Here is a 27,899-nt window from a genome sequence, read left to right as displayed (position 1 = left end):
ATATGATCAAAATACTTTAAATAAAAGAGGAATAATAAATGTTAAAGACACTTCACACTGATCTGGTTTTCCACATGCACATTATGACTTCAGCGCACACACACACACACACTCAGTAATAAGTCTGTTTATGATGTGTACACATTCATGAACACAGAATCAATCACAAATAAAATTACATCAGTCATAACCCTTATATTCCTGAATTATACGTAAAGTAAACATCAAAATTTCTGCAGAACTCTGACAGCTCAGCCAATCAGAGCCTCTCGCTGAGAATACCCCGCCCACTGGAGCAATCTGATTGATTGACATGGGTCGTGTCCAATTAAATCGATCGATATAATAATTCAGACACATAACCTAGTAGACCAGCATAAATCTGGCATGCAGAAAATAAGCAGTGTTTTGATTTTATGGAAACTTGTTTCCACAACGGAATAAAAAAAGGTAATTGGCTGACTTTTTCCCTCAGAATGTATTTATTTTTTATTCCATGGCAGAAATAAGCTTCCATACATTTATCCTCGTTCACTATATACAAAACTAGATTCCTCTGAAGAAAATCTGAGCAGTGTTTGCCATTGTGGGTCGTTGCCAGGGTGTTTCTAAGCGGTCGCTAGGGTGTTGTTGTTGGTTGCTAGGTGGTGACAAACTCAAGTTCGACCTTATATTCTGGTGTGCAGATATATATACTCAAAGAAGACCTTTGTAAGGATATTACAGTTTTTTTACAATCACTTTGTTACTATTTTCAGAACCTTGATGTCATTTTTCAAAACTCTAGACACACAACTCACAACCAATGATCAAAATGCTCATTTTTTAAACTCTAACCCTTTTCTCAATTGCTTGGATACACTACACATAAAACTTAGATGATCTGTTCATTCAACAAAAATCACCTGTGCAATATGACACAACTTAACATTAAAATACTATCAATTGATATAAATGATCAGTAACTGTTGCAGTACTCTTAATAGATGTATGGAAACAGACACACAATCTTCCATGTTTAAATAAATCATGAAAGTTTCAAGATAACGACATTCATTGTTATCAATTAGTGTGGAGCATGAACTAATTAGACTACAACATCCATGGATGTACTGTAGCCTACTGTAATATTTTATATTTTTGCTTTGACTCCAATAAACCAATGTTGTGATTGTACTGTAGTGTTTTGCATCAATATATGACACACTTTGTTCAATGATTCCACTGTGTGTGTATTCTGCAGTACTTTTACAGAGATGTATTTACTGTACATGTAGTGCCATAATGAAAATTTTGTTCTACAATATTTAATGATGATGATAGTGAAACTATCGGTTGCTTGTGTGTGTGTGATCTATAGTTATGTTTCAATGGTATTTCACAGTAAATTTGTTTTTTAAACCAATTATTGTGCAAGTGCAAGATTTCTTTAAAGATGCAAATGCACAATGCAATGTTTTGAGCGTTAGACAGCCAAGTGATAACCTTTTTGAGAGTTTTGAAAAATGACATCAAGGTTCTGAAAATAGTATCAAAGTGATATTAAAAAACTGTCAATGAAAGCATTTCTTTAATGTGCATCAGATTTAGTAATATTTGCATTATATTTTGGTTATACTGTAACATGATGCTATTGTTTAATGTTAAATAGTGCACTCTAAAAAATATGCTGGGTTGCTTCCACCCAATTTTGGATCACAAATGGACAAACCCAAACGTTGGATTAAAAGTGCATTTTAAAAAGTGGCTGGGATTGTCCATATTTGACCCAAAATTGGCATTTTTTAGAACTATCCTGACCATCACTGACACTGATCTGAGCTTGGTGTCGATAGATGGCAGAAATAAAACTTGAATCACCTCAAACGTCCATTAGCCAGACTAAACGACCCTGAGTCCTGACCGCTGACCCTTTGACCCTGACCTTTGACCTCTAGGCGCAGTGGGAGAGGCTGAGTTTCAGGACGCCGTCCGTGTGCATTTTGAAGAGCAGTTTGAACTCGGTGGGCAGCTGATGCGACTCCTGCCACTTGGTGGTGAATTTGGTGCCCTTCTTGTCGTAGTAATGGTACGGCAGCTCCTTCCCGGTGTTGGGGTCCCAGCCGAAGGGCCAGAACCCGTACAGGTGCACCTGATCACACAGGGACGAGGCCAGCGTGAACATGAGGATCCCCGTGCTCAGACGCTTCGGAGACAGAGCCTTCGTTTTCCAGTACCTGCACACAAACAAGAGGACCTGCATTTGAAAATATCGTTTGCATTGTGTTTTCTGATTTAAAGCGTTAGTTCACCCAAAAATGTCGTCATGTCGTCCCAAGCCCGTAAGACCACCGTTCATCTTCGGAACACAGTTTAAGATATTATAGATTTAGTCTGAGTTTTCTGTTATTTTTGGACCAAAATGTATTTTCGATGCTTCAAAACATTGTAACTAACCCACTGATGTCACATGGACTACTTTGATGATGTCTTTATTATCTTTCTGGACAAGGACAGTATACCGTACATACATGTTCAATGGAGGGAGGGACACTAAATATAAAATATCTTAAACTGTGTCCCAAAGATGAACGGAGGTCTTACAGGCTTGGGACGACATGAGGGTGAGTCATTAATGACATCATTTTCATTTTTTGGGTGAACTAACCCTTTACGCAAACCATCTTTGGATCTTTGGCGATGTCACAAATTGGACATAGATCTGCAGACAAACAAGAGGAACTCGTTTCAAACATATGAAAATATCGTTTGCACAAATTGGACATAGGATTAACAAAATCAATCAGTGTGTAAATTCTATCTGTAGGTCTAGAGCATTTGGCTAAATCTCACAAAACCTGTGATATATATTTATATTAGTGATGCATTGATATGAAAATTTTGCCCAATACCGATAATTCTTTATATTTGAAAGCTGATAACCGATATATTGGCTCATAAATCTGAATCCAAATTTTTAAATAATTTATGAGAGCCTGATTTAAAAAAAACAAAAGTCTCATCATTAAAATCCACGTCATTATAATTTTCTGTAGCCTATATGACAGATTGCTTAGCACATGTTGAACTTTAATGTATTTTCTTTTTTTGAAGTGATAGCAATCATATTTCAAGCAATTCAAAATCATCATGTTGAACAGTGCGCTTCTGAAGTGTCTCAAATAAAGGAAATAATCCATTATTTATCAGCTTTAATATATTGGCCGATGGCCAACGAATAACGATTGCATTATGGTCTTTATCAGTCAACAATAATGTAAAAAAATAAATAAAGTGTAAAGCCTTTTAAAAATTACATTATTATATTATTAAACAATGCAAAACATCTTAATTTTTAAAAAGATGTCATAGACAAAACCTGTGATTATTTATTTATTAGCATTATGTAAATTATCATAATTTCATACAATGAAATTATTTCACAAAAAAATATAATTTGCCAATATCCTGACAATATCCAGCAAATTCCCACAGCCATTGAAGAGGAGTGGACCAACATTCAATACAGTGATCAATGGCTTTTTATTGTGGACAGCCTAAGGCACACCTGTGCAATAATCCTGCTGTGTAATCCGCATCTTTATATGCCACACCTGTGAGGTGGACGGATTATCTCGGCAAAGGAGAAGTGCTCACTAACACTGATTTAGACAGATTTGTGAACAATATTTGAGAGAAATAGGCCTTTTGTGTACATAGAAAAAGTCTTCGATCTTTGAGTTCAGCTCATAAAAAACAGGCAAAAACAAAAGTGTTGCGTTTATAATTTTATTCAGTGTATATATACCCATAATATAAAAACCTATTTATTTATTTATTCACAAAAACAGATTTTCTTTTGCATTATGTGAAAATCAGCAATATGAAAATCACTTATATAGTCTTTTCTAAAATTACATTATTATATATTTTTTTAATTATATTCAGTAACCAGTAAAACAAACTCTTAATTAATTACTTTAATTATTTTTAAATTCATTGTATGCCAGAATAAGATTTAAAATGCACTTCATTATACACTATCATTCAAAAGTTTGATTTAATATTTGATTCAATAAGATTTTGTTGTTGTTGTAAGAAATCAATACTTTTATTTGTCAAGGATGCATTGAATGGATCAAAAGTGACAATAAAGACATTTATAATGTTACAAAATATTCTATTTCAAATAAATGCTGTTCTTCTAAACTTTCTTTTCTTAAAATAATCCTGAAAAATAAAATGTATCACAGTTTACACAAAAATATGAAGTGTTCCCTTTCGTAGTCACTTCGAGTTACGTCAGAAGTGACGGAGATTGGGGGATTTCGCATAGAAAGCCAATCCTCTTCGAGTATTAAAACACGAGCCAATGGCATGCAATGCCTTGGGGCTGCGGAAATTTGCATAGCGTACTCCGCCCTACTCCGTGAGTATAAAAGGAGGAAGTGAACGCAACCGCAGTATGTTTTCGCTTCGGAGCCAAGAGAACCTCTTCACTCCTCAAAGCTGATTCAAGACTCTTCGAGACGAGCGTCCTCTTCAGTGTTGGTGTGACGGCGGTACCCAGCGAGATTCTGCATTGCCTGCGATCTGTGCAGTGGTTTGCCAGACTTTGCGCTTCTCCCTGGTAGCCTCAGCGCTGAAAGAGTGAATTTCTCTCCTCTCTGTAAAAGAGCTGCACGCGGCACGTCTTTTTAAAGATGGTTCGCCCGTGCCCTTCTGGATGTGGTAGATTTCTATCGTCATCTGATGGTCACGAACGCTGCTTTGTTTGCTTGGGCATTCAGCATGCAGCAGCAGCGTTCGTGGATGACTCATGTTCCTTCTGTGGGAGCATGACCATCTCCACACTGAGGTCGCGGCTCAATGATCTCACTAGAGTGAGAGCCCCGGTCCCCCCTACTCGATCGGCTTCCTTCACGAAAGGGGGCCCGTCGACCCGGGGACCGGGCGATCTAACGGTGACGGTGTGGGATAAAGCCCCGACGATTCCTCGGGCCACACCTCCCGCCTCAGTGCGTGAGCCAGCGGGCGCTAGTTCGACTCGGTCGGTTGTCTCTTCGGCGGCACCGGCTGCTTCGAGCAGCGCCCCAGATGATGATGCGATGTCTATCACAGCATCACTAGGCGGGCTTGATTCCTCGGGAGAGGAAGATCCGGCTGCGTTGCCTCCTTCGGGAGTTCCAGCGTTGTCCGCGTCAGATCCCGAGATGACGGCCATGCTGTCTCGAGCCGCTGGGAGTATCGGGCTAGAATGGAAACCTCCATCCTGCCCCGATCTCTCACGGATGGATAATTGGTTTTTGGACAAGGCTGCCGCTGCAAAGCCACGGCCGACTCCAATACCTTTTTTCCCCGAGCTGCATGTGGAGTTATCGCGCTCTTGGGGGGCTCCTTTGTCCACTCGAGAGCGCGATCTCTCCCCCGCCTTTCCCCCCCTCGACGGCGGGGCCGCCCGTGGGTACACTGGGATGCCCCCGGTGGAGCGCTCTGTTGCGATGCAGCTGTGTCCACAGAGCGCGTCCACCCGTGGTCCTCCTAAGCACCCATCCAAAGCCTGTGGGTTCTCGTCTGCCATGGCGGCGCGATCCTACAGAGCGGCGGGACAGGCGGCCTCCGCTCTGCATGCTATGACCACTTTGCAGGTCTTCCAAGCGAAGTTGCTCAGAGACATGCACGAGGGCGGGACTGATCCGACGGCATTTAAAGAACTGCGGTCCGCCACTGACCTTGCTCTCCGGGCAACGAAAGTGGCTGCTCGCGCCGTTGGTCAGGTGATGGCCACTAGCGTGGTTCAGGAGCGTCATCTGTGGCTCAACCTGGCGGATACGCGGAGCGCTGAGCGGACTCGTCTGCTTGACGCTCCGCTGTCCCAGGTTGGCCTTTTCGGCGGTGCGGTCGAGGACTTCGCCCAACAGTTCTCCACTGCCCAGAAGCAGACGGAGGCCATTAAACACATCCTGCCCCGACGACCAGCTGCTGCCTCCACCCAGTCGTCGGCACAGGTGCCTCCCCCTGCTCGCCGCCGAGGACGCCCCCCTGCGGCTCCCCTCCCTCCCGCCCGGCCCCAGCAGCAGCCTTCACCCGGGCCCCGGCGTCGAGGAGGCCGCAGGCCGGCGTCACAGCCCCCTCAGGCCGCTCGCCCCGCTAAACGCCAGGCCAAGCGAAGATCCTGACACGGGCAGCTCAGTGTCGATCTCGAGTCTTTCCCAGGAGGCGGTAGCAGGCCCCCTCCTTCCCCCGGTGGAGGGCCGGGGGAGAATCTTTTGTTCTCAGCTCCCCGCTGCTCACCCACGGGTGGGCAGCACCCTGAACTGGTTAAAGAAAGACTTGACATCCTCACTGAGCTCACAGACTGGAGTGAGTGCCCCCGATGCCCCAGTGTGTCGGCCCACTCGCTCCTCTCTGTCTCGGAGGGCGCGGAAGGGTGCGTGTGTCGTCCCCGGGCTACACCAATCCCTTCCCCCTCTCTCGCCAGACCCCCGGCAGAACGGAACCCCGTGGAACGCTCCGCTTTCCCTGGTCCCTTCTGTCGGGGAGCGGGCTTCGGCGCATCCGAGCGGGGTAACTCCTGCACGCGTGCCAGTCGACCCGCCACGCTGCCCCTCCGGGGGGACGTCTGTGGTTCACATGACCCCGTTGGCTCACTTCCTGGAAGCCTGGCTAGCGCTTCCCGGGGTATCCCGCTGGGTCATCAGAACGATCAGATTCGGCTACGCGATTCAGTTCGCACGGTCTCCTCCCCGCTTCAGGGGAGTTCGCTCCACGATAGTCGGTGGCAATGCCCCAGTCCTGAGAGCGGAGATTGCGACCCTGCTGGCGAAGGGTGCAATCGAGACGGTCCCTCCAGCCGAGGTGAGGTCCGGGTTTTACAGCCCCTACTTCATTGTCCCCAAGAAGACCGGTGGGTTACGACCGATCCTGGACCTGCGCATTTTGAACCGTTCTCTCCATCGACTACCGTTCAAAATGCTCACGGCCAAACGCATTTTCGAATGTGTTCGGTATCAGGATTGGTTTGCAGCGATCGACCTGAAGGACGCGTACTTCCATGTGTCCATCTTACCTCGACACAGACCGTTTCTTCGGTTTGCCTTCGAGGGCCAGGCATATCAGTACGCCGTTCTCCCATTCGGGTTAGCTCTGTCCCCTCGCGTCTTCACGAAGATCGTCGAGGCAGCCCTTGTTCCCCTTCGCGAACACGGGGTTCGCATCCTGAATTATCTCGACGACTGGCTGATACTAGCACACTCTCGAGCTCAGCTTTGCGAACACAGAGACTTGGTGCTCCGGCACCTAGCCCGTCTGGGCCTTCGGGTCAACCGGGAAAAGAGCAAACTTTGCCCCGTGCAGAGGATCTCTTTTCTCGGCGTGGAGATAGACTCGGTCGCCATGTCCGCGCAGCTCACGAACGAGCGCGCACTCACTGCTGACTTGTCTTCGTCAGTTCGAGGGCAAGAGTGCGGTTCCACTGAAACTTTTTCAGAGGCTCCTGGGGCATATGGCATCCGCGGCCGCGGCAACGCCGCTCGGTTTGCTTCATATGAGACCGCTTCAGCTGTGGCTTCGCGATCGAGTCCCGAGGTGGGCATGGCATCGCGGCTCGCTCCGAGTCCCAGTGACTCCGGCATGCCGGCGAACCTTCTTCCCGTGGTCGAACCTCAGCTTTTTACGGACGGGCGTCCCTATTCAGCGAGTTTCCAGGCATCTCATCGTCTCCACGGATGCATCTACCACGGGTTGGGGTGCCATGTGCAATGGGCATGCAGCCGCCGGCTCCTGGACGGGGGCCCAGCGCCTCATGCACATCAATTGCCTCGAGCTGCTGGCAGTACGGCTCGCCCTGCACCGCTTCAGAGCGTTGCTCAAGGGCCAGCATGTGCTTGTCCGCTCAGACAACACTACGGCTGTAGCGTACATCAACCACCAGGGGGGTCTACGCTCGCGCCAGTTGTCGCAGCTCGCCCGCCACCTCTTGATATGGAGTCAGAAGCACCTGAGGTCCCTTTGTGCAGTTCACATTCCTGGAGACCGGAACTGGGCAGCCGACGAGCTGTCTCGGGTCCGTCCTATCTCCGGCGAGTGGCGACTCCATCCCCAGTCGGTCCAGCTGATCTGGAAAGAGTTCGGGGAGGCACAGATAGATCTGTTCGCCTCCCGGGACTCAGCCCACTGCGCCCAGTTTTATTCTCTGACCTGGGGCACTCTCGGTTCGGATGCGCTGGCGCACAGCTGGCCACGGGGCCCACGCAAGTATGCGTTTCCCCCAGTGAGCCTCCTTGCACGGGTGTTGTGCAAGATCAAGGAGGACGAGGAGCAGGTCTTGCTGGTAGCCCCCTATTGGCCCACCAAGACGTGGTTCTCCGATCTCATGCTCCTCGCGACAGCACCTCCTTGGCCTATTCCTCTGAGACAAGACCTACTCTCTCAGAGACGGGGCACTCTGTGGCACCCTCGTCCCGATCTTTGGAGGCTGCACGTGTGGCTCCTGGACGGGACGAGGCAGGTTTGAGTTCGCTGCCACCTGCGGTGGCGGCAACCATCACTTCCGCAAGAGCGTCGTCCACGAGACACCTTTATGCGTTGAAGTGGAACCTCTTCGTCAATTGGTGCTCTTCTCGCGGAGAAGACCCCCGGAGATGTCCGATCAGCGTCGTGCTTTCCTTCCTGCAAGAAGGGCTGGAGCGCAGGCTGTCGCCCTCCACCCTTAAGGTCTATGTCGCGGCCATTGCCGCTTCTCATGAAGCAGTGGAAGGTAAGTCCTTAGGGAAGCACGACCTGGTCATCAGGTTCCTGAGGGGAGCGAGGAGGCTGCATCCGCCTCGTCCTCCCCTCGTACCCTCTTGGGACCTCTCAGTAGTTTTAAGTGCTCTGCAGAGGCATCCCTTTGAGCCTTTGCAATCAGTAGAGTTAAAGTTTCTGTCCATGAAGACAGCACTCCTGGTTGCATTGGCCTCCATCAAGAGGGTGGGGGACCTGCACGCATTCTCCGTTGACGAAGCGTGCCTGGAGTTCGGGCCGGCTTACTCTCACGTGATCCTGAGACCCCGGCCTGGATATGTGCCCAAGGTTCCCACCACTCCCTTCCGGGACCAGGTGGTGAACCTGCAAGCGCTGCCCCCGGAGGAGGCAGACCCAGCCTTGGCACTGCTCTGTCCGGTACGTGCTCTCCGCACCTATGTCGACAGGACGCAGTGTTTCAGGACCTCAGACCAGCTCTTTGTCTGTTATGGAGGGAGCCAGAATGGAAGGGCTCTCTCAAAGCAACGGCTGTCCCACTGGATTGTGGATGCCATTGCTTTGTCTTACCAGCAGCAAGGCCTTCCGTGCCCCCTTGGTGTGACGGCCCATTCCACTCGGAGTGTAGCCTCCTCTTGGGCTTTAGCGCACGGCGCCTCGCTAACAGACATCTGCAGAGCTGCAGGCTGGGCGACACCCAACACCTTCGCCAGATTCTATAATCTGCGAATTGAGCCAGTGTCCTCTCTCGTACTCGTTCCGGCCGGTACTGGACCCGCTCAGGTGTCTTCGCTTGCTCGCCACTCCACTCCCCGGACTGGATAAGTGCGATATTTCCTCAGTTCTTCCATTGAAGTCTTGAGTCCTCCAGCACCGACGATGCGGGCACCACTGCTGTTGCTCTGGATGCTAGCTAGGTGCCTCCATGCGCACGGTTCCCCATGGTAACCGTCTCATGTGTTTTATCCACTGTAAGCCTCTCTGAGCATGTGTCTTCCCTTGGCAAGCCATCTGCCACCCCTGGAGTTTAAATTATAGCCACCTGCGGTTGGTACTCCAGTATTCATATGCGTTCCTATGTGGCCATATGTGTTCTTAAGTCCTCCCTTCGGTAGGCAACTGGTAGCATGTCCCCTTCGGGATATGTTTCCCAGTGTACCTTGGTAATCCTGGGTCAAAGTCGGATCCCCCAAAAAAAAAAAAAAAAAAAAGAGATAAAGCTCGGGGGTTCAGTCTTTCGCAGGGCACTGGAAGACAGCTTGAAGTTGGCGTGATGGCACAGACCCCCAATCTCCGTCACTTCTGACGTAACTCGAAGTGACTACGAAAGGGAACGTCTCGGTTACGTATGTAACCCTCGTTCCCTGAGTAGGGAACGGAGACGTTACGTCTCCCTGCCACTTCTGCTGTATCGCTGGGTAGAGGCCGAGTTCAGTCTTGGCTCCTCAGCGAAGACATACTGCGGTTGCGTTCACTTCCTCCTTTTATACTCACGGAGTAGGGCGGAGTACGCTATGCAAATTTCCGCAGCCCCAAGGCATTGCATGCCATTGGCTCGTGTTTTAATACTCGAAGAGGATTGGCTTTCTATGCGAAATCCCCCAATCTCCGTCACTTCTGACGTAACGTCTCCGTTCCCTACTCAGGGAACGAGGGTTACATACGTAACCGAGACGTTTTCAACATTGATAATAATCATAAATCATCATTTCTTGAGTATCAAATCATTGTATTAGAGTGATTTGTGAAGGATCATGTGACACTGAAGACTGGAGTAATGATGCTGAAAATTCAGCTTTGATCACTGGAATAAATTATACTTTACTACATATTCACATAGAAAACATATGATTTACATAATTACATTATAATAATATTCCACTATTTTACTCTATTTTATCCAGTAAATGCAGATTTGGTGAGCAGAAGAGACTCTTTCAAAGCATTTAAAAAAAATTGTACAGACCCCAAACCTTTGAACACTATAGTGTACATATAATTTTGACCTGGGCGTGTTTATTTAGGTAAAACCATGGACAGTCATCAACATGTGTTCAGTATGTGATCATCCCTGCAAGGACAGAGAACTCCAGCATTAAATGAAGTGTGATTCAGAGAAATATCCTCAATCCTTATATATTTAACAGCGATGAACCACTGCATACACTCTTGACAGCGTTTACCCATAAACCCCCGGGAAACACTAATGCGTTTCACCCAAAGTGGCCCATGTGTCTGCAGGAAAATGGTGACAACACATCCATGAAGGTCAGCTGAGTGTGTGTTCAGAGGTTCATTCGCTCAGAGCAAGGTTAGTTCAGCCACCATCTCTAATAGAGTCACAGCGCTGGTGAACAGTGAACAACACTGGACTACAGGCTGACCTGTGTGTGTGTGTGTGTGTGTGTGTGTGTGTGTGTGCGTGTGTGTGTGTGTGTGTGTGTGTGTGTGTGTGTGTGTGTGTGTGTGTGTGTGTGTGTGCGCGTGTGTGTGTGTGTGTGTGTGTGTGTGTGTGTGTGTGTGTGTGTGTGCGTTAAAATAATTTTGAACATGTCTAGATGGTAAAACTGTTCTAAGCTTAATGAGTTTTGGATCAGTTTTTTTTATCAGTTTTTAAAAGAGTCTCTTCTGCTCACCAAGGCTGTGTTTATTTGATCAAAAATAGTAAAATAGTGAATTGGAATTATAAACAGAATTTTAAAAAGCTGTTTTCTATGTGGATATATAGTAAAGTATAATTTATTTCTGTGATCTAAGCTGAATTTTCAGCATCATTATTCCAGTCTTCATGATCCTTCACAAATCACTCTATGATGATCTGATGCTCAAGAAACATTTATGATTATTATCAGTGTTGAAAACAGTTCATATTTTGTGTAAACAGTGATACATTTTATTTTTTAGGATTCTTTGATGAATAAAAAGTTCAAAAGAACATAATTTATGTGAAATAGAATATTTTGTAACATTATGAATGTCTTTAGTGTCACCTTTCATCAATTTAACGCACCCTTGCTGAATAAAAGTATTAATTATTTAAAAATAATCTTACTGACCCCAAACCTTTGAACTGTGTAGTGCATGTACTTATTTATTTATTTGTTTATTTTGTTGTATTTTAGCATTTTTAAAAGTTTCAGAAATTATAAAAAATAAACTTTGAATTATTTTCTAAAGATAAATAAATAAATAAAAATAAAGTTTGAATTATTTTCTAGCCTCTGCTTGAACTGCCACCTTAACGTGGTGGAGGGGTTTGAGTACCCGAACGGCCCCATTAGCTATATTGTCCGGGGCCCCTGGTAGGGTCTCTCAAGGCAAACAGGTCCTAGGCGACTGGTCAGACTAAGAGCGGTTTAAAACCCCCAATGAGTAAGACTAAATCGAGGACTATGACATCACCTGGTATGGCGCAGCCGGGGCCCCACACTCTAAAAAATAAAATGGTGCTAAATAGCACTAAAAGTGGTTCATTGGCTTGTAATCATAGGGGAACCACTTTAAGTGCTATATAGCACTTTTCTTTGTCATATGGTGCTATGTAGAACCATAAGAACCCCAGAGAACCACTGAAGAACAACTGAAGAACCGGTGGTACTATATAGCACCATGACCACCGCAAAGAACCTCTGAAGAACCTTTTTTTTTTTAGAGTGCACACTGGAGCCAGGATCGAGGTTGGGGCTCTTATGCGAGCGCCTGGTGGCCGAGCCTCCTCCCATGGGGTCCGGCAAGGGCTCAGTCCGAAGGAGCGACGTGGGGCCGCATTCCCGTGGGCTCACCACCTATATGAGGAACCGTAAGGGGCCGGTGCTGAGTGGATCGGGCGGCAGTCGAAGGTGGGGGCCTCGACAACCTGATCCCTGGACACAGAACTAGCTCTAGGGACGTGGAACGTCACCTCGCTTGCGGGGAAGGAGCCGGAGATTGTGCGTGAGGTTGAGAGGTTCCGACTAGAGATTGTCGGGATCACCTCTACGCACGGCTGGGGCTCTGGAACCACACTCCTTGAGAGAGGATGGACTCTTCACCACTCTGGAGTTGCCCATGGTGAGAGGCGACGGGCTGGTGTGGGTTTGCTTATAGCCCCCCAGCTCAGCTGCCATGTGTTGGGAGTTTACCCCGGTGGGCGAGAGGGTCGCATCCCTGTGCCTACGGGTCGGGGATAGGTCTCTCACTGTCGTTGACTTTAACTGGGGATGTCATCGGACGGTGGAAGGAATACTTTGAGGATCTCCTCAATCCCGTCGTCATGTCTTCCATTGAGGAAGCAGAGGCTGAGGGCTCAGAGGTGGAGTCGTCCATCACCCTAGCTGAAGTCACAGAGGTAGTCAAGGAACTCCTCTGTGGCAAGGCACCAGGGGTGGATGAGATCCGCCCTGAGTACCTCAAGTCTCTGGATGTTGTGGGTTGTCTTGGCTGACACGCCTCTGCAGCAACCTCGGATTCAGGAGGAACAGTGCGGTTTTCATCCAGGCCGTGGAACACTGGACCAGCTCTATACTCTCTACAGGTTGCTGGAGGGTTCATGGGAGTTTGCCCAACCAATCCACATGTGCTCTGTGGATTTGGAGAAGGCATTCAACTGTGTCCCTGGTGGTGGCCTGTGGAGGGTGCTTCGGAAGTATGGGGTGTCCGGTCCCTGTATGACCGAAGCAGGAGCTTAGTTCGCATTGCCGGCAGTAAGTCAGACTTCATGCAGGCCTACCCACTGTCGCCGGTTCTGTTCATAATCTTTATGGACAGAATTTCTAGGCGCAGCCAGAGACCGGACGGTGTCAGGTTTGGGGACCACATGATTTCGTCTCTGCTCTTTGTGGATGATGTTGTCGTGTTGGCCTCTTCAGACCAGGACCTTCAGCATGCACTGGGACGGTCTGCAGCCGAGTGTAAAGCGGATGGGATGAGAATCAGCACCACCAAATCTAAGGCCATGGTCCTCAGTCGGAAAAGGGTGGCTTGCTCACTTCAGGTCGGTGGAGAGTTCCTGCCTCAAGTGGAGGAGTTTAAGTATCTTGAGGTTTTGTTCACGAGTGAGGGAAGGATGGAATGGGAGATTGACAGATCGGTGCAGCTTCTGCAGTAGTGCTGTCGATGTACCAGTCTGTCTACGTTCCTACTCTCATCTATGGTCATGAGGTTTGGGTCATGACTTGTTCTTTCGAACAAGATCCCGGATACAGGCGGCCAAAATGAGCTCTTAAGATCCCTTAGAGATAGAGAAGTGAGAAGCTCTGTCACTCGGGAGGAGCTCAGAGTAGAGCCGCTGCTCTTTCACATCGAGAGAGGTCAGCTGAGGTGGCTCGGGCATACATTTTTATATCAAATACATTTTTATATCAAAACAAATTACAAAATGTTCTGATTATATTATTCTTTTAAAAATTATAATTAAAACATGTATATGCAATGATGGATATCCTTTTTTTGTTACTGACTGTTAAACCGAGTATCCATTAGACTTCTTGTGTTTCGCTTGTGATCGTCTTCCAGGGTTTCATCCGATCGCTTTACTGGGATTGCAGAAGATTACAGGTCAACAGCTCAGTTCTGTGGACGAAGGGTTAAACCGAGCAACTCTCACTCGCTAAGCTGGTTCAGGTCATACTTATCTGACCGCTACCATTTCGTCTACTTAAATGGAGAAAAATCTATCATAACTTTGGCAAACTATGGAGTGCCGCAGGGATCTGTGTTAGGCCCTCTATTATTCTCAATATATATGCTGCCACTTGGTAATATTATAAGGAAACATGGAATTAGTTTCCATTGTTATGCTGAAGACACTCAAATATTTCACCACGGCCAGATGAATACGCTAAATTATCCAAATTGACAGATTGTGTTAAAGATATAATAGCGTAACTTTCTTTTATTAAATCCAGACAAGAAAGTGGTAATACTTATCGGTTCTAAAAACCGTCCACAAAACCTTTCGCAGCACGACTTTAACATATTAGGATGCCCTGTTACTTTATCCGCTGCAGTAAAAGACCTGGGTGTTACATTAGACTGCAACCTGTCTTTTGAAAAGCATATTTCATGTGTTACAAAAACAGCCTTTTTCCACCTTAGAAACATCGCTAAGCAAAGTAACATGCTATCTGTCTCTGATGCAAAAATGTCAGTTCATGCATTCATGACCTCGAGACTAGATTACTGTAATGCTTTATTAGCTGGTTGTCCTGCATCCTCAATAAGAAAGCTACAGTTAGTACAAAATGCAGCTGCAAGAGTTCTTACTAGATCAAGAAAATATGATCATATAACACCGATTCTATCATCACTTCATTGGTTATCTATAAAGTTCCGTATTAAATACAAGGTATTTCTACTTATAAAGCTCTAAATGGTTTATTTAACAGATCTTCTATCGCCCTACAACCCATCGCGCTCTTTAAGATCAGTAAATTCGAGGCTTCTGGTCATTCCTAGGATATCCAGATCCACCAAAGGAGGGAGAGCATTTTCACATTTAGCTCCGAAGCTCTGGAATAGCCTTCCTGATATTGTTTGTTGCTCAGACTCGCTCCCCCAGTTTAAAACTAGACTAAAGACGCATTTATTTAGCCTGGCATTCATATACATTTTTTATCTTACAGTTACAGTAAATTTGGCCTCTAGTTCATAAACGCCAGAGGAGAACTGGCCCCCGACTGAGCCTGGGTTCTCCCAAGGTTTTTTTTTTTCTCCATTGGGTCATCTGATGGCGTTTTAGGACACAATCGGGTCACTTGATGGAGTTTTTCGGTTCCTTGCCACTGTTGCCTTTGGCTTGCTCAGTTGGGGATTTTCAAATTAAATGACCCGTCATCGATCAGCTCTACCAAGCTTGATTGTCTTTTTTTCCCATGAATAAACAAACACTGTTAAGTTGTCTTGATTGATATTGTGAAGCAGCTTTGATACAATCTCTATTGTGAAAAGCGCTATTTAAATATATTTGACTTGACTTTGACTTGACTCGTTCTCTTTGTTTGTTTACATTATCTCATCATCTGCTTGGTACCATGTCCCAAAGATACAGTTTACATCTCGCAATTTTGACTTTTTTTTCTGAATTTTTTGTTAATTTTTGCAATTTTCACTTTTTTCTCAGAACTTTGTTTACATCTCACAATTTTTACTTTTTTCTCAGAATTAATAGTTTTTTTTGGTTATTTTTACTTTTTTCTCCGAACTTTCTGTTGACATCTCGCAATTTTTACTTTTTTCTCAGAATTTTTTGTTTATTTTTGCAATTTTTACTTTTTTCTCAGAACTTTGAGTTTACATCTTGCAATTTTGACTTTTTTTCTGAGAATTTTGAGTTTACATCTTGCAATTTTGACTTTTTTTCTCCAAATTTTGAGTTTACATCTTGCAATTTTGACTTTTTTTCTGAGAATTTTGAGTTTACATCTTGCAATTTTGACTTTTTTTCTCCAAATTTTGAGTTTACATCTTGCAATTCTGACTTTTTCCTTGGAACTTTGAGTTTACATCTCGTAATTTTGACTTATTTCTACGAATTTTGAGTTTACATCTTGCAATTCTGACTTTTTTCTCAGAATTTTTAATTTACATCTCACAATTTTGAACTTTTTCTCTGAATTCTTTTTACGCAATTCAAATATTTTTCCTGACTATTTTCTCGGAATTCTGAGTTTACATCTTGAATTTCTGACATTTCTCCTGGAATTCTGAGTTTACTTCTCACAATTCTTACTTTCATCTCGGAATTCTGAGTTTACATCTTGAAATTCTGACATTTTTCCCGGAATTCTGAGTTAACATCTCGCAATTCATTCGTTTTTTTTTTACTTCACAATTCTTACTTTTTTTCCTTACAATTCTGGAATTTATATCTCACAATTCTGACTTTGTTCTCTGAATTCTGAGTTTAATCTCATCATTTTGAGTTCATATCTTTCAATTCTTACTTTTCTGAGAAAAACGTCAGATACATAAAATCTTAATTGTGATTTTTTTTGGAATCGTGAGAAAAAAAGTCACCATTAACTTTTTTAATTTTTTTTATACCATGGTATTTTCAGAAGTGTGATTCTCAAAAGAAGCTTAAACGGGTTAAGACAGACATACAAAAGCTCTTACCTGTTCACATACTGCATAATGTTTCCCGGCCAGGCGAGCTGGACTTTCAGCTGCCCCTTGTGCTCTACGAAGAAATCTACGAGTGTGCGTGTGACAGTTGCCGACGTATGGAAGAAAAAGGCTGGGATCCATAGGATTGCGCCGTCCAGTTTCTTCAGACTCAAGAAGAAATTGTTCCTGTCTTGGATGGTCAGCAGGTTGTTGTAGTATTTCTCCAGAATACTGGGGTTGAAGGTGGTGAGGTTGGTCCGACGGCCCACGTCTCGACGGAAGACCTCGGTGGGTGCAAAGTTGCAGCGGAAAACAAAGTCATACTTGTCGATTTCGGGGCCGCAGCGGCTTCCGGTGAGGATCCCACTGTTTCCCACCACAGCGCAGGTGTTGTAGCGCTTGTTAAGGACCTGGGACGAGTCTGGAAGCAAAGACCTGAGGTTCTCGCCGATGGAGAACACGTATTTGTGACTGGAGTAGTCGTAGTGCATTAACTGACCCACACGAACACTGCTCTTGGTCAGGGTGAAGTTGTGCGGGACGTCAATGTACTGACCGATCTCTTTACTGGAAAACACACACAACAACATCAGAGTGAAGTGAACACAATCAGAAAGACGCAACACAAGCAAATGGATTAGCAGCTGTTTTAGGAGAGATTTTAGGCCCTTTCAAAACTAGAATATCCATAACCATAGTGTTTAAATAACTACTTAAAATTTAAAGTTACATACACATGTGAGAGTTGTATAAGAAACATGTATTGATATTAATAATATTAAACATAAAAAACTTAACTCTTGGAATAAATAAACAACAAGAACGATAATTAGCATTTCAATAATATTACTTTTCAAAATATTCATGTTTTTTATTTTACATATTACACACATGTGAGAGGTTTTTTTTGGTAAAATATTAATAATATTAAACATTAAAAACTAAACCGTAACATAACATTTAAAATGTGAGTTGATGGTTTTAATTTTTTTTTTTTAAATAATTAAAAAAAAATACTTTGAAATACTGTTAAACATTTAAAAAAATTAACGTGAGAGTTGGTGTTTTTTTAAATTCGAATATTTTAAAAACAATTTTTTATAGTGTTTTAATTTTTATAAATAATTTATTTTAATTAAAGAAAAATATGAATAATATTAAACATTAAAAAACTAAACTCAGAATAAAAACAAATATCTATAATATCTAGATTTAATGAAAAAATCTATCAATAACGACAAAAATAACATTACGTTTAAACAATATTACTATTAAAAATAATACTAGGCCTATTTTTATATTAAATATTACATACACGTCATGTGAGTTAATGGGTTTTTATTATTTACATTTATTAATAAAATGATTAATATTAAACTTTATTAACCATATTTTAAAAGTAATTGCTTTAAAATAAACAAACATCAAGAACAATACCTATAACCGTAAAGTTTTAAAAAAAATGTATTGTTTTAAAACCGATTGAAAATATGAATCTTACACAAATAAACTAAATATATAAAAGTAACATATATTCTTATAATAATATTTAATATTACATAAAAGGGAGTTGATGTTTTATAAACATTAAAAACAACAATTTTGTTAAATGTTTGTCAAAAGATGATACATTAATTGTTAACTATAACCATAAAGTTTTAATAATCATTCTAACTAAGGAAATAGACTATAATGACTATCATAATAGAAGGATCAGGTGACACTGAAGACTAGAGTAATGATGCTGAAAATTCACAGGAATAAATTACACTTTACTAATAAATTCACATAGAAAACCGATTTCACAATTTTGCTGATTTTGCTGTATTTTTAAAAATAAATGCAGCCTTGGTGAGCAGAGAAACTTCTGCCGGTAGTGTTACAATGGAGGCTCCCGCTCCGCCTCCTCTCCGCCACCAGAGGGAGCCTTCACCAGAATATTGACCATTGGCTTTGAACTCAAATTCCCATCATACCTCTTACCTGGGACTGATTGCGTCACACACCTGCACCGCATTAGCACACACACATAAAAGCCACTTCCACACACCACACCAGTGCGAAGTCTTGTTTTGCCCCGGCGACATTTCTGAGCGTTTATACCCCTGATTCTGATTCTCTGGTTTTGGACTTTGGACTGTTTGACTCCCTCTTGATTGATATCTGCCTGGCCTGAACTCGGACTGTTTACTGACTACGATTATTGCTGCCTGCCCTGATCTCTGCCTGTATCTTGATTATCCCGCTGTCTTGTCTGCATTGCTCTGTCTGCCCGTCTTGATCCTGCCTGTACGACTCTGTCTAATAAAACGCTGCAAATGGATTCCTCTGTTCCTTGTGGATCATTACAGAAGACTTCGCCATCTTCTAATCCAGCAGCTGTTCAACAGTTAACCACCGAACTCACCGCTCAAGCTTCCCGCCTGGATCTACACCACCAACAACTCAGCCATCTTACCACACTCACCGAACAGCTTGTACAGGGGATGCAGGAGCTTCGCACCGCAGTCGGTGCCACACCCAATCCGCCTGAGCCTCCCCCGTCACCGATAGTCCCACCTGTAAATGTGAGTACATCAGTCAATCCACGGCTCGCTTTTCCTGATAAATTTGATGGCACACCAAGTAAATGTAAAGGGTTCCTGCTGCAATGCACGATTTTCGTCGACCAACAACCTGCACTTTATCCCAGTCACGGGAGTCGTATTGCATTCGTATGCTCGCTGCTCACCGGCAGAGCATTGGAGTGGGCTACGGCCATCTGGAGACCAGACGGGAATACGTTCACCACTTTTCAAGAGTTTACACAACAGTTTCGACAAGTCTTCGAACATACCACAGGAGAGGGTGATGCGGGAGAACAACTTTTGAATCTCACACAAGGGAAGAACACCACCGCTGATTATGCACTGACTTTTCGAACGCTCGCTGCACAGACCAACTGGGTAGAAGACACTTTAAAAACGCTATTTAGAAGAGGACTTACCCCAGAACTCCAGTCTGAATTAGCCTGTCGCGACGAGGGGAGAAGCTTGAATGAATATATTTCCCTGGCAATTCAAGTTGACAATCTGATCCGTACTCGACGTAAACCCCGGGCCACTAACCGAACTTTTCTCCAGGCAGCAACCCCTCATGAGCCCATGCAGTTGGGTTTCACACCCATTTCTCCAGAGGAACGAGAACGCAGATATCAGAACCGACTATGTATGTACTGTGGCCAACCTGGACACATGAAGCTCTCCTGTCCCGTACGACCATCCTCTCATAATTCTCCGGTGAGTTCATCCGCTAGAAAGGGAAAATCATCTAATCATCTCTCAATTCCAGTTCGATTAACCATTCAGGAACAAGTGTTTGATACTATAGCCTTTATTGACTCTGGAGCCGCTGGAAATTTCATGTCTCAATCATTCGCCGAACAATGTAACGTCAAATTGAATCCATGTCATTCTCTTCTAACAGTGGAAGCGCTAGATGGACACCCCATCGGAGAGGGAAAGATCCAATGTGTTACTGCAAACATTAAAATGGACATTGGATCTCTGCATTCGGAAAACATCCAATTTTACGTCATTCACGCTCCTCTTCATTCTATCATTCTGGGATATCCATGGCTCCGGACTCATAACCCTCATATTTCCTGGAGAGAAGGTGAGATTATTCGCTGGGACGAAGCCTGCCAGAATCACTGTTTAACCAAGGTCACCAGAATAATCCAGTCCATTTCAGCATCCTGCACGAAAATACCCGAACTCGAATCATTACCCCCCAACTATGCAGATCTTACTGAGGCTTTCAGTAAAGAAAAGGCTTCGCAACTTCCTGAACATCGTCCCACTGACTGTGCCATAGATTTGATTCCCGGTGCCACTCCCCCAAAAGGGAGAATTTTCCCGTTATCCAGACCTGAGTCCGAGGCCATGAAACAATACATTGAGGAAGAACTCGCTAAGGGTTTCATTCGTCCATCAACTTCACCTGCCGCAGCCGGGTTCTTCTTCGTAAAGAAGAAAGATGGAGGACTCAGACCCTGCATTGACTATCGAGGATTAAATGATGTAACGGTCAAATACCGCTACCCACTGCCTCTTGTTCCTGCAGCATTAGAACAGCTTCGACAAGCCAAATATTATACCAAGCTCGATCTACGCAACGCTTACAACCTGGTTCGCATCCGTGAAGGGGACGAATGGAAAACTGCTTTCTCTACCACTAGTGGGCACTATGAGTACTTGGTTATGCCTTTCGGCTTGTCCAACAGTCCTTCAGTCTTCCAGGCATTCATGAATGATATTTTCCGAGATATGCTGGACAGATGGGTGATTGTTTACATTGATGACATCCTGATCTATTCCAATTCATTTGAGGAACACGTCCAACATGTCAGATCGGTCCTTCAACGATTAATTCAATTTCATCTATACGCCAAGATGGAAAAGTGTGAGTTTCATCAAACCAGCGTCTCATTCCTGGGATATATTATCAGTCAAGATGGGGTCGCGATGGATGAGAAGAAGGTGAGGGGAGTAGTGGATTGGCCACTACCACAAACAGTGAAGGAACTACAAAGATTCCTGGGCTTCGCAAACTTTTACAGAAGATTCATCAGAAACTTCAGTTTAATCACCGCCCCTCTAACCGCCCTAACCAAACGACACACATCTCGCATTTCATGGAACACCGAAGCACAACAGGCCTTTCAAGAACTCAAGAAACGTTTCACTACTGCACCCATTCTGCGTCATCCGGATCCTGAACGCCAGTTCATTGTCGAAGTGGATGCTTCTAACACAGGGGTGGGGGCCATCCTCTCACAGCGTCAAGGGAATCCAGCCAAGATGTTTCCGTGTGCCTTCTTTTCCCGTAAACTCTCCCCAGCTGAACGCAACTATGATGTGGGCAACCGTGAACTACTAGCCATGAAGTTAGCATTGGAAGAATGGCGTCACTGGCTGGAAGGGGCAACCGAACCATTCATCGTACTCACAGATCATAAAAACCTGGAATATCTACGATCAGCCAAGCGCCTCAATCCCCGCCAAGCCAGATGGGCTCTCTTCTTCACTAGATTCAACTTTACTGTTACTTACCGTCCCGGATCCAAGAATACCAAAGCTGATGCGCTATCTCGTCAAACTGAAGAGACGAACTCCAGTCCCAACCCAGAAAAGATTCTCGGTGAGAAATTACTGCTAGCTCCTGTTCAGTGGGATATCATAACAGAGATTCAGAACGCCAATGCCCTAAATCCAGCACCGGTTGAATGTCCCGCCAATCTCCTCTTTGTCCCAGATGCCTTGCGATCCCGTCTCCTGGATCAAGTCCACTCTAATCCCAGCTCTGGTCACCCTGGAATCAACGCCACAATTCATCTGCTCCAGAACCGGTTTTGGTGGCCTACCATTACCTCAGACACCATAACCCACATCCAAAACTGTACTGAGTGTCAAACTTCAAAATCACCTCGAACACTACCATCTGGTCTTCTCTGTCCTCTACCCACACCACAACGACCCTGGTCACACATAGCCATTGACTTCATCACCGATCTCCCAAATTCCCAAGGCTACACCACCATCCTCACCATAGTAGACAGATTTTCTAAAGCATGTCGACTGGTCCCCCTCACGAAACTTCCCACAGCTCTCGAAACTGCCGAAACTCTATGTAATCAAGTCTTCCGTTTTTATGGCTTACCCGAAGATATCGTGTCTGACCGTGGACCCCAATTCACCTCCCGAGTCTGGACTGCATTCTTCAAGAACCTCAATGTGAACATCAGTCTTACCTCCGGGTACCATCCACAATCCAACGGTCAAACCGAACGCCTCAATCAGGACATCATACGTTTTCTACGCACCTACTGTCAGCAACACCAAGAAGAATGGAGCAGATATCTATTCTGGGCCGAATACGCACAAAATTCCCTCGTCAAACCAGCAACCGGCATAACACCATTCAAATGCATTCTTGGATTCCAACCACCTCTATTTCCCTGGTCCGGTGAACCCACAGAACTCCCATCTGTCACGGAGTGGCTTCAAAAGAGTGAGGAGGTTTGGGATCAAGCACACACTCATCTGCGGCATGCAGTACGGCGCCAAGAGCATCAGGCCAACCGTCATCGTCGTCCGGCTCCCGAATATCAGGCGGGTCAGTGGGTATGGTTGTCCACCAAGGATCTTCGACTCAGACTTCCATGTCGCAAGCTCAGTCCCAGGTATGTTGGTCCCTTCCAAATTTTAAGACAAATTTCACCTGTATCATTTCGATTAGACCTGCCCGCTAATTACCGCATTTCTCCCACCTTTCATGTGTCTCTGTTGAAACCCGCTGGTGGTCCGAGGGGAGAAGCGGAGGAGGGGGCTACCTCCCGGGGCCCTCCTGCCTTTCTGGTTGACGGCGAGGAGGCGTACAAGGTGCACAAGTTGCTGGATTCCAGACGTCGGGGTAACATTCTCCAGTATCTGGTCGATTGGGAGGGGTACGGTCCGGAGGAACAGTCCTGGGTCAACTCAAGGGATATCCTGGACCCCACTCTCACGGAAGAGTTTCATAGGACATATCCGGAAAAACCGGCCCCTCGACCCCGTGGGAGACCCCGACGACATTTGCCTCCTCGCGTCAGGAGCCGCTCGCAGGGGGGGGGCTCTGTTACAATGGAGGCTCCCGCTCCGCCTCCTCTCCGCCACCAGAGGGAGCCTTCACCAGAATATTGACCATTGGCTTTGAACTCAAATTCCCATCATACCTCTTACCTGGGACTGATTGCGTCACACACCTGCACCGCATTAGCACACACACATAAAAGCCACTTCCACACACCACACCAGTGCGAAGTCTTGTTTTGCCCCGGCGACATTTCTGAGCGTTTATACCCCTGATTCTGATTCTCTGGTTTTGGACTTTGGACTGTTTGACTCCCTCTTGATTGATATCTGCCTGGCCTGAACTCGGACTGTTTACTGACTACGATTATTGCTGCCTGCCCTGATCTCTGCCTGTATCTTGATTATCCCGCTGTCTTGTCTGCATTGCTCTGTCTGCCCGTCTTGATCCTGCCTGTACGACTCTGTCTAATAAAACGCTGCAAATGGATTCCTCTGTTCCTTGTGGATCATTACAGGTAGTGTGTTGTTAACATTTGCATCTACCTAACCTACATTATTATGTGTGTGTATGTGTGTTTGACCTTTCACCTTTGCTCTAAATAAGCGCTCTTGTTAAACCTCCAGTTGCTGGACTCCTGTATGTTCTCGTTGAGGGCATTATTCAGGGACGTGAACGCAGGATCCAGGAACTTCATTGCCAGTTGGGACCTGACGAGAAGATGGACAGACAGAGGAAATGAAAACACAGTTTCTGTTCCAGCAGATCCCGATGTCCCGCTGATGGCAGATGCTGAAAGTGGTCCCAATCAATCGGACCCATCCAGAGTCCTGTCAGTCACGTCCCGCCCGGGGCAGTCGATGCCCGCTCTAATTAAACAGCCTCTTTTAGACTCCACGCCTGCTCGTTTTCTCACTCTCGTTTGTTAAAGCTTGTTCCGTTTCATTATCTGAGTCTGGGTTACGGCCTCAGAGGTCGAAGCGTAACAGTGTTGGTTTACAGGATGACTCAAGTCACTCCCAGTAAAACTCAATCAATTCATACAACACTTATTTTTAGCGATCCCATAGAAGAACCATTTTTGGTTCCTCAAAGAACCTTTTAGTGATCAGTTCTTAAAAGAAGCATTTTTTTTTCTTTTAAAAGAAATATTTTATAAAGAATATTTTATAAAGACCCTTTTTTGAAATGGAAAGATTAAATGGAGGTTACAGGTTCTTCATGGAATCATCAATGCCAACGAAGCTCTTATTTTTAAGAGTAAGGTTTGTAGACAAACACTTCAGAAAGCATAGCCAGAATGTTTGAAGTAGTTTTAACAGCTTTACGTTTTTAGGTTTTAATTTTAAATGGTTTTTGGTTTTAGTTTGCTATTTTTAAACGCTAGAATTATTAGTACTATAGCCTATTGTTAGCATGTTTCAGACATGATTTAGCATTTTCATAGCATGCATTAACATTTGCTGGCATGATTTAGCATGCTTCTAGCATAATTTAACATTGTTTACATGTGTTAGCATTTTTCTAGTGTTTATTAGTTAATTATTAGCATGATTCAAACATGATTTAGCATTAAGCGTGCATTAACATTTGTTAGTATGAGTTAGCATGTTTCTAGCATAATTTAACATTGTTTACATGTGTTAGCATTTTGCTAGCATTAATTAGTTAATTATTAGCATGATTCAAACATGATTTAGCATTTTCATAGCATGCGTTAACATTTGCTAGCATGAGTAAGCATGTTTCTAGCATCATTTAACATTGTTAATATGTTCTTAGCATTATTTAGTCCGTTAGCATGTTTCAAACATTACTATTTATTAACATGTTGCTGGCATTATTGCTGAATTGTTTGCATTTTTCTAGCATGTTTTAGCATGTTGCTAGCATTATTTAACATATTATTAGCATGATTTAACACATTGCTAATGTTGTTAGCATTAGGCTAGGTAGCATATTCTAGCATATTTCTAGAACGAGTTAGCATGTTGTTAACATGTTTTTATGATGTTTTATTTTTATAGGTTAGTCTTTTTTTTGTTATTTTGTTATGTGCTATTGGCATTATTATATATATACAGTATATTTTAAATATTGCTAATTAGTTGTAATTAAGTCCCTCCAGCGGGAGTTCTCCTCTATATCAGTGTTTCTGAACTCCTGAAATGCCTCCATGGTAGTCAAAATATTCCTCATTATAATATTTCATGCAGAATAAAGGGGCAGGGCCTGGTTGAGTTAGTTATTAGTGTGTTAAACTGGTGGTTATGGTAAGGGGCGGGACATTTCCTAAACACACTCGAAGCACTCGACCAATCATAGCACACTGATCCAGCCGACCAATCAGAGAACAGTGTGCTTTCAGAAGGAGGGGCTTCATAGAGACAGGAAGTAAACAGAGCGTTACTGACAGACTGGGAAGAGAGGAGGAAAATAATCAACATTCAAGTGGGAAAACCTGTTCTAGTGGAGACTAAAACACAATCAGGACTTCAAACAAGAGCATAACAGATCAGACATTTGCTGTAAACCTGTTGGCATGTGCAATTACTTACACACTGAAATGATTAAAATCAGAATTGTAAAGTGATTCAAATCAAGCCTCTCGTACACTATTATCTGATCTGAACTGCTATTTAAAACACATTTGAAGGCGCTTCTGCTAGTTTTTGGCCTTTTCTCTCTTCCCTGGCAGAAGTTCAAATGACGAGCCACTGATGAATAACATACGGTCATACAGGAGTGCCGGATCAAAATAACTCCTGCTATGTAACCTTGACTGTAGCAAAAGGGTCTGATTACTGACTGGAAATGAAACTGCCAGAGGAGTAAATCAGGACCAAGGACAGCGCACAGGGCCTCGATCCTTCAGTTTCAATCAAACACAACATTAGAACTGGACTTTGGTTGCACTTTAATAGTGAGTGTTTAAGTACAACATAGTTATTCATATCACTCATAAAAAAACATGCACTTCTGTGCACATATTTGATTTCAGCCTGTAGATAATTGGGATGCAAGTATTTAAAAAAAAAACATATTCTTGATGGTCAGCAAGTTAGACTAAGAAATGATGCATTAATCAAATGTTAAATAGTTTATCACTCAACATTCACAAAAAAAAACTTTCCTAAAAGAGCCCTTTTCTTAATGTGAAGAACATTTTAATATTCTAAAGAACCATTTTCAATTATAAAGAACCTAAAAGGTTCTGTGGACGTTAAAGGTTATTTATGGAACCATCGGTACCAATAAAGAACCTTTTTAAATGTGTAGGCTATCACTCTTAAAAATAAAGGTTCTAAATGGAATCTTAGGAGTTCCTTTAATGGATCATTTTATGGATTTAGTTTTAATTACTTAATTTTATTTAATTAAATGTTAGAATTAAAAAGCTCAGAAACTTTCTTTATCGCTAGAAAAAATAACCCATTAATTATGAAAGTATTATGCAGATTTCTCCTTATTTAGAACCTTTTGTCTTAAACGGTTGTTAAAAATTTAACCAAGAACCCAAAAGTTCTACATAGAACCCTTTTTTATATATATAAGAGTGTAGATGTATTATGAAACCATAGATGCCAATAAAGAATATGTGTTAGAATAGAATGCATGACGTATATAGAATATGAATGCAGCTGATTGTTCAGAAATCATTACTCTGTGAAATATGAGAATGTAGGTTAGTCCCATCTTCATGATCCAGGACAGAACTGCGCATGCGCACTGAGCATCATGACAGAAGGACAAGGGCCTTTCCAAAAGATGTGATCAAAACACACGCTTATTCAACCGCATGCGCATTAGAAAAGCTGCCCTTTTGATGTTTTAGAAATAAACAACCCCGTTATGAGATTTTTAATGAATGTATGTGAAAATCACGTGTTCACTCACCGAAAGCCCGCGTGAAACATGTACATCCGCGGACCGCCGCCGTTGGCGTATTTTGGGCCGGTGAAGATGAAGTCTTTCTTGATGGATACGTAACTGATCAATGACAAAATGAGCAAAGCGACGCTGAACATCACCAGACCCAGAACACTGACGACCCGAACCATCTCAGCCCAGAAAACACTGCGATTCACACACGGAGAAGGAACATGATGGAAATGAGCTGCATCGTTTCAGATGCTGATGATGATGATAATGAAGATCCGGGATCCGCGGAGTCTCTCATCAGCACCGGCCGCTGCCATGTGCAGATAAACGTCGAATATGGGCGTTTAGCTGTAAACATCTGCGCTCACATCCGTCTCATGCAAAAAACACCGGAGATATTAAAGGAGACTCGATCCTGTTCAGAGAAATCCTAGAAATAAACAAGTCACTGCAGCAGATGGAGGAGCTGGAGCCTCCACGGTCACTAAAGGGTTACACGGATTATCCTGATCACACACACGCACGCACACACACATCTGCAATATCCTCATAACAAAACCATTCTGCCTTTTAGACCTCTGCATAAATGCATAGTATTT

General features: G+C 44.1%; 1 protein-coding gene across 1 annotated transcript; it reads right to left on the bottom strand.

Annotated features, from left to right (window-relative positions):
• Positions 1–111: 111 nt before the first annotated feature.
• st8sia3 (ST8 alpha-N-acetyl-neuraminide alpha-2,8-sialyltransferase 3) lies at positions 112–27,850 on the bottom strand. Its single transcript, XM_039653641.2, has 4 exons — positions 27,316–27,850; positions 24,009–24,128; positions 16,816–17,373; positions 112–2,216 (listed from the first exon to the last, which is right to left on the bottom strand). The coding sequence occupies exons 1-4, from the start codon at positions 27,477–27,479 to the stop codon at positions 1,934–1,936; spliced, it is 1,125 nt and encodes a 374-aa protein (XP_039509575.2). The 5' UTR covers positions 27,480–27,850; the 3' UTR covers positions 112–1,933.
• Between the last annotated feature and the right edge of the window lie 49 nt (positions 27,851–27,899).

Source organism: Pimephales promelas, chromosome 19 (assembly GCF_988280905.1).
Source record: "Pimephales promelas chromosome 19, fPimPro1.hap1.1, whole genome shotgun sequence".
In the NCBI taxonomy this organism is placed as follows: domain Eukaryota; kingdom Metazoa; phylum Chordata; class Actinopteri; order Cypriniformes; family Leuciscidae; genus Pimephales; species Pimephales promelas.
The sequence above is the reverse complement of the archived record's forward strand: the minus strand, read 5'-3'. Positions and strand labels throughout refer to the sequence as shown.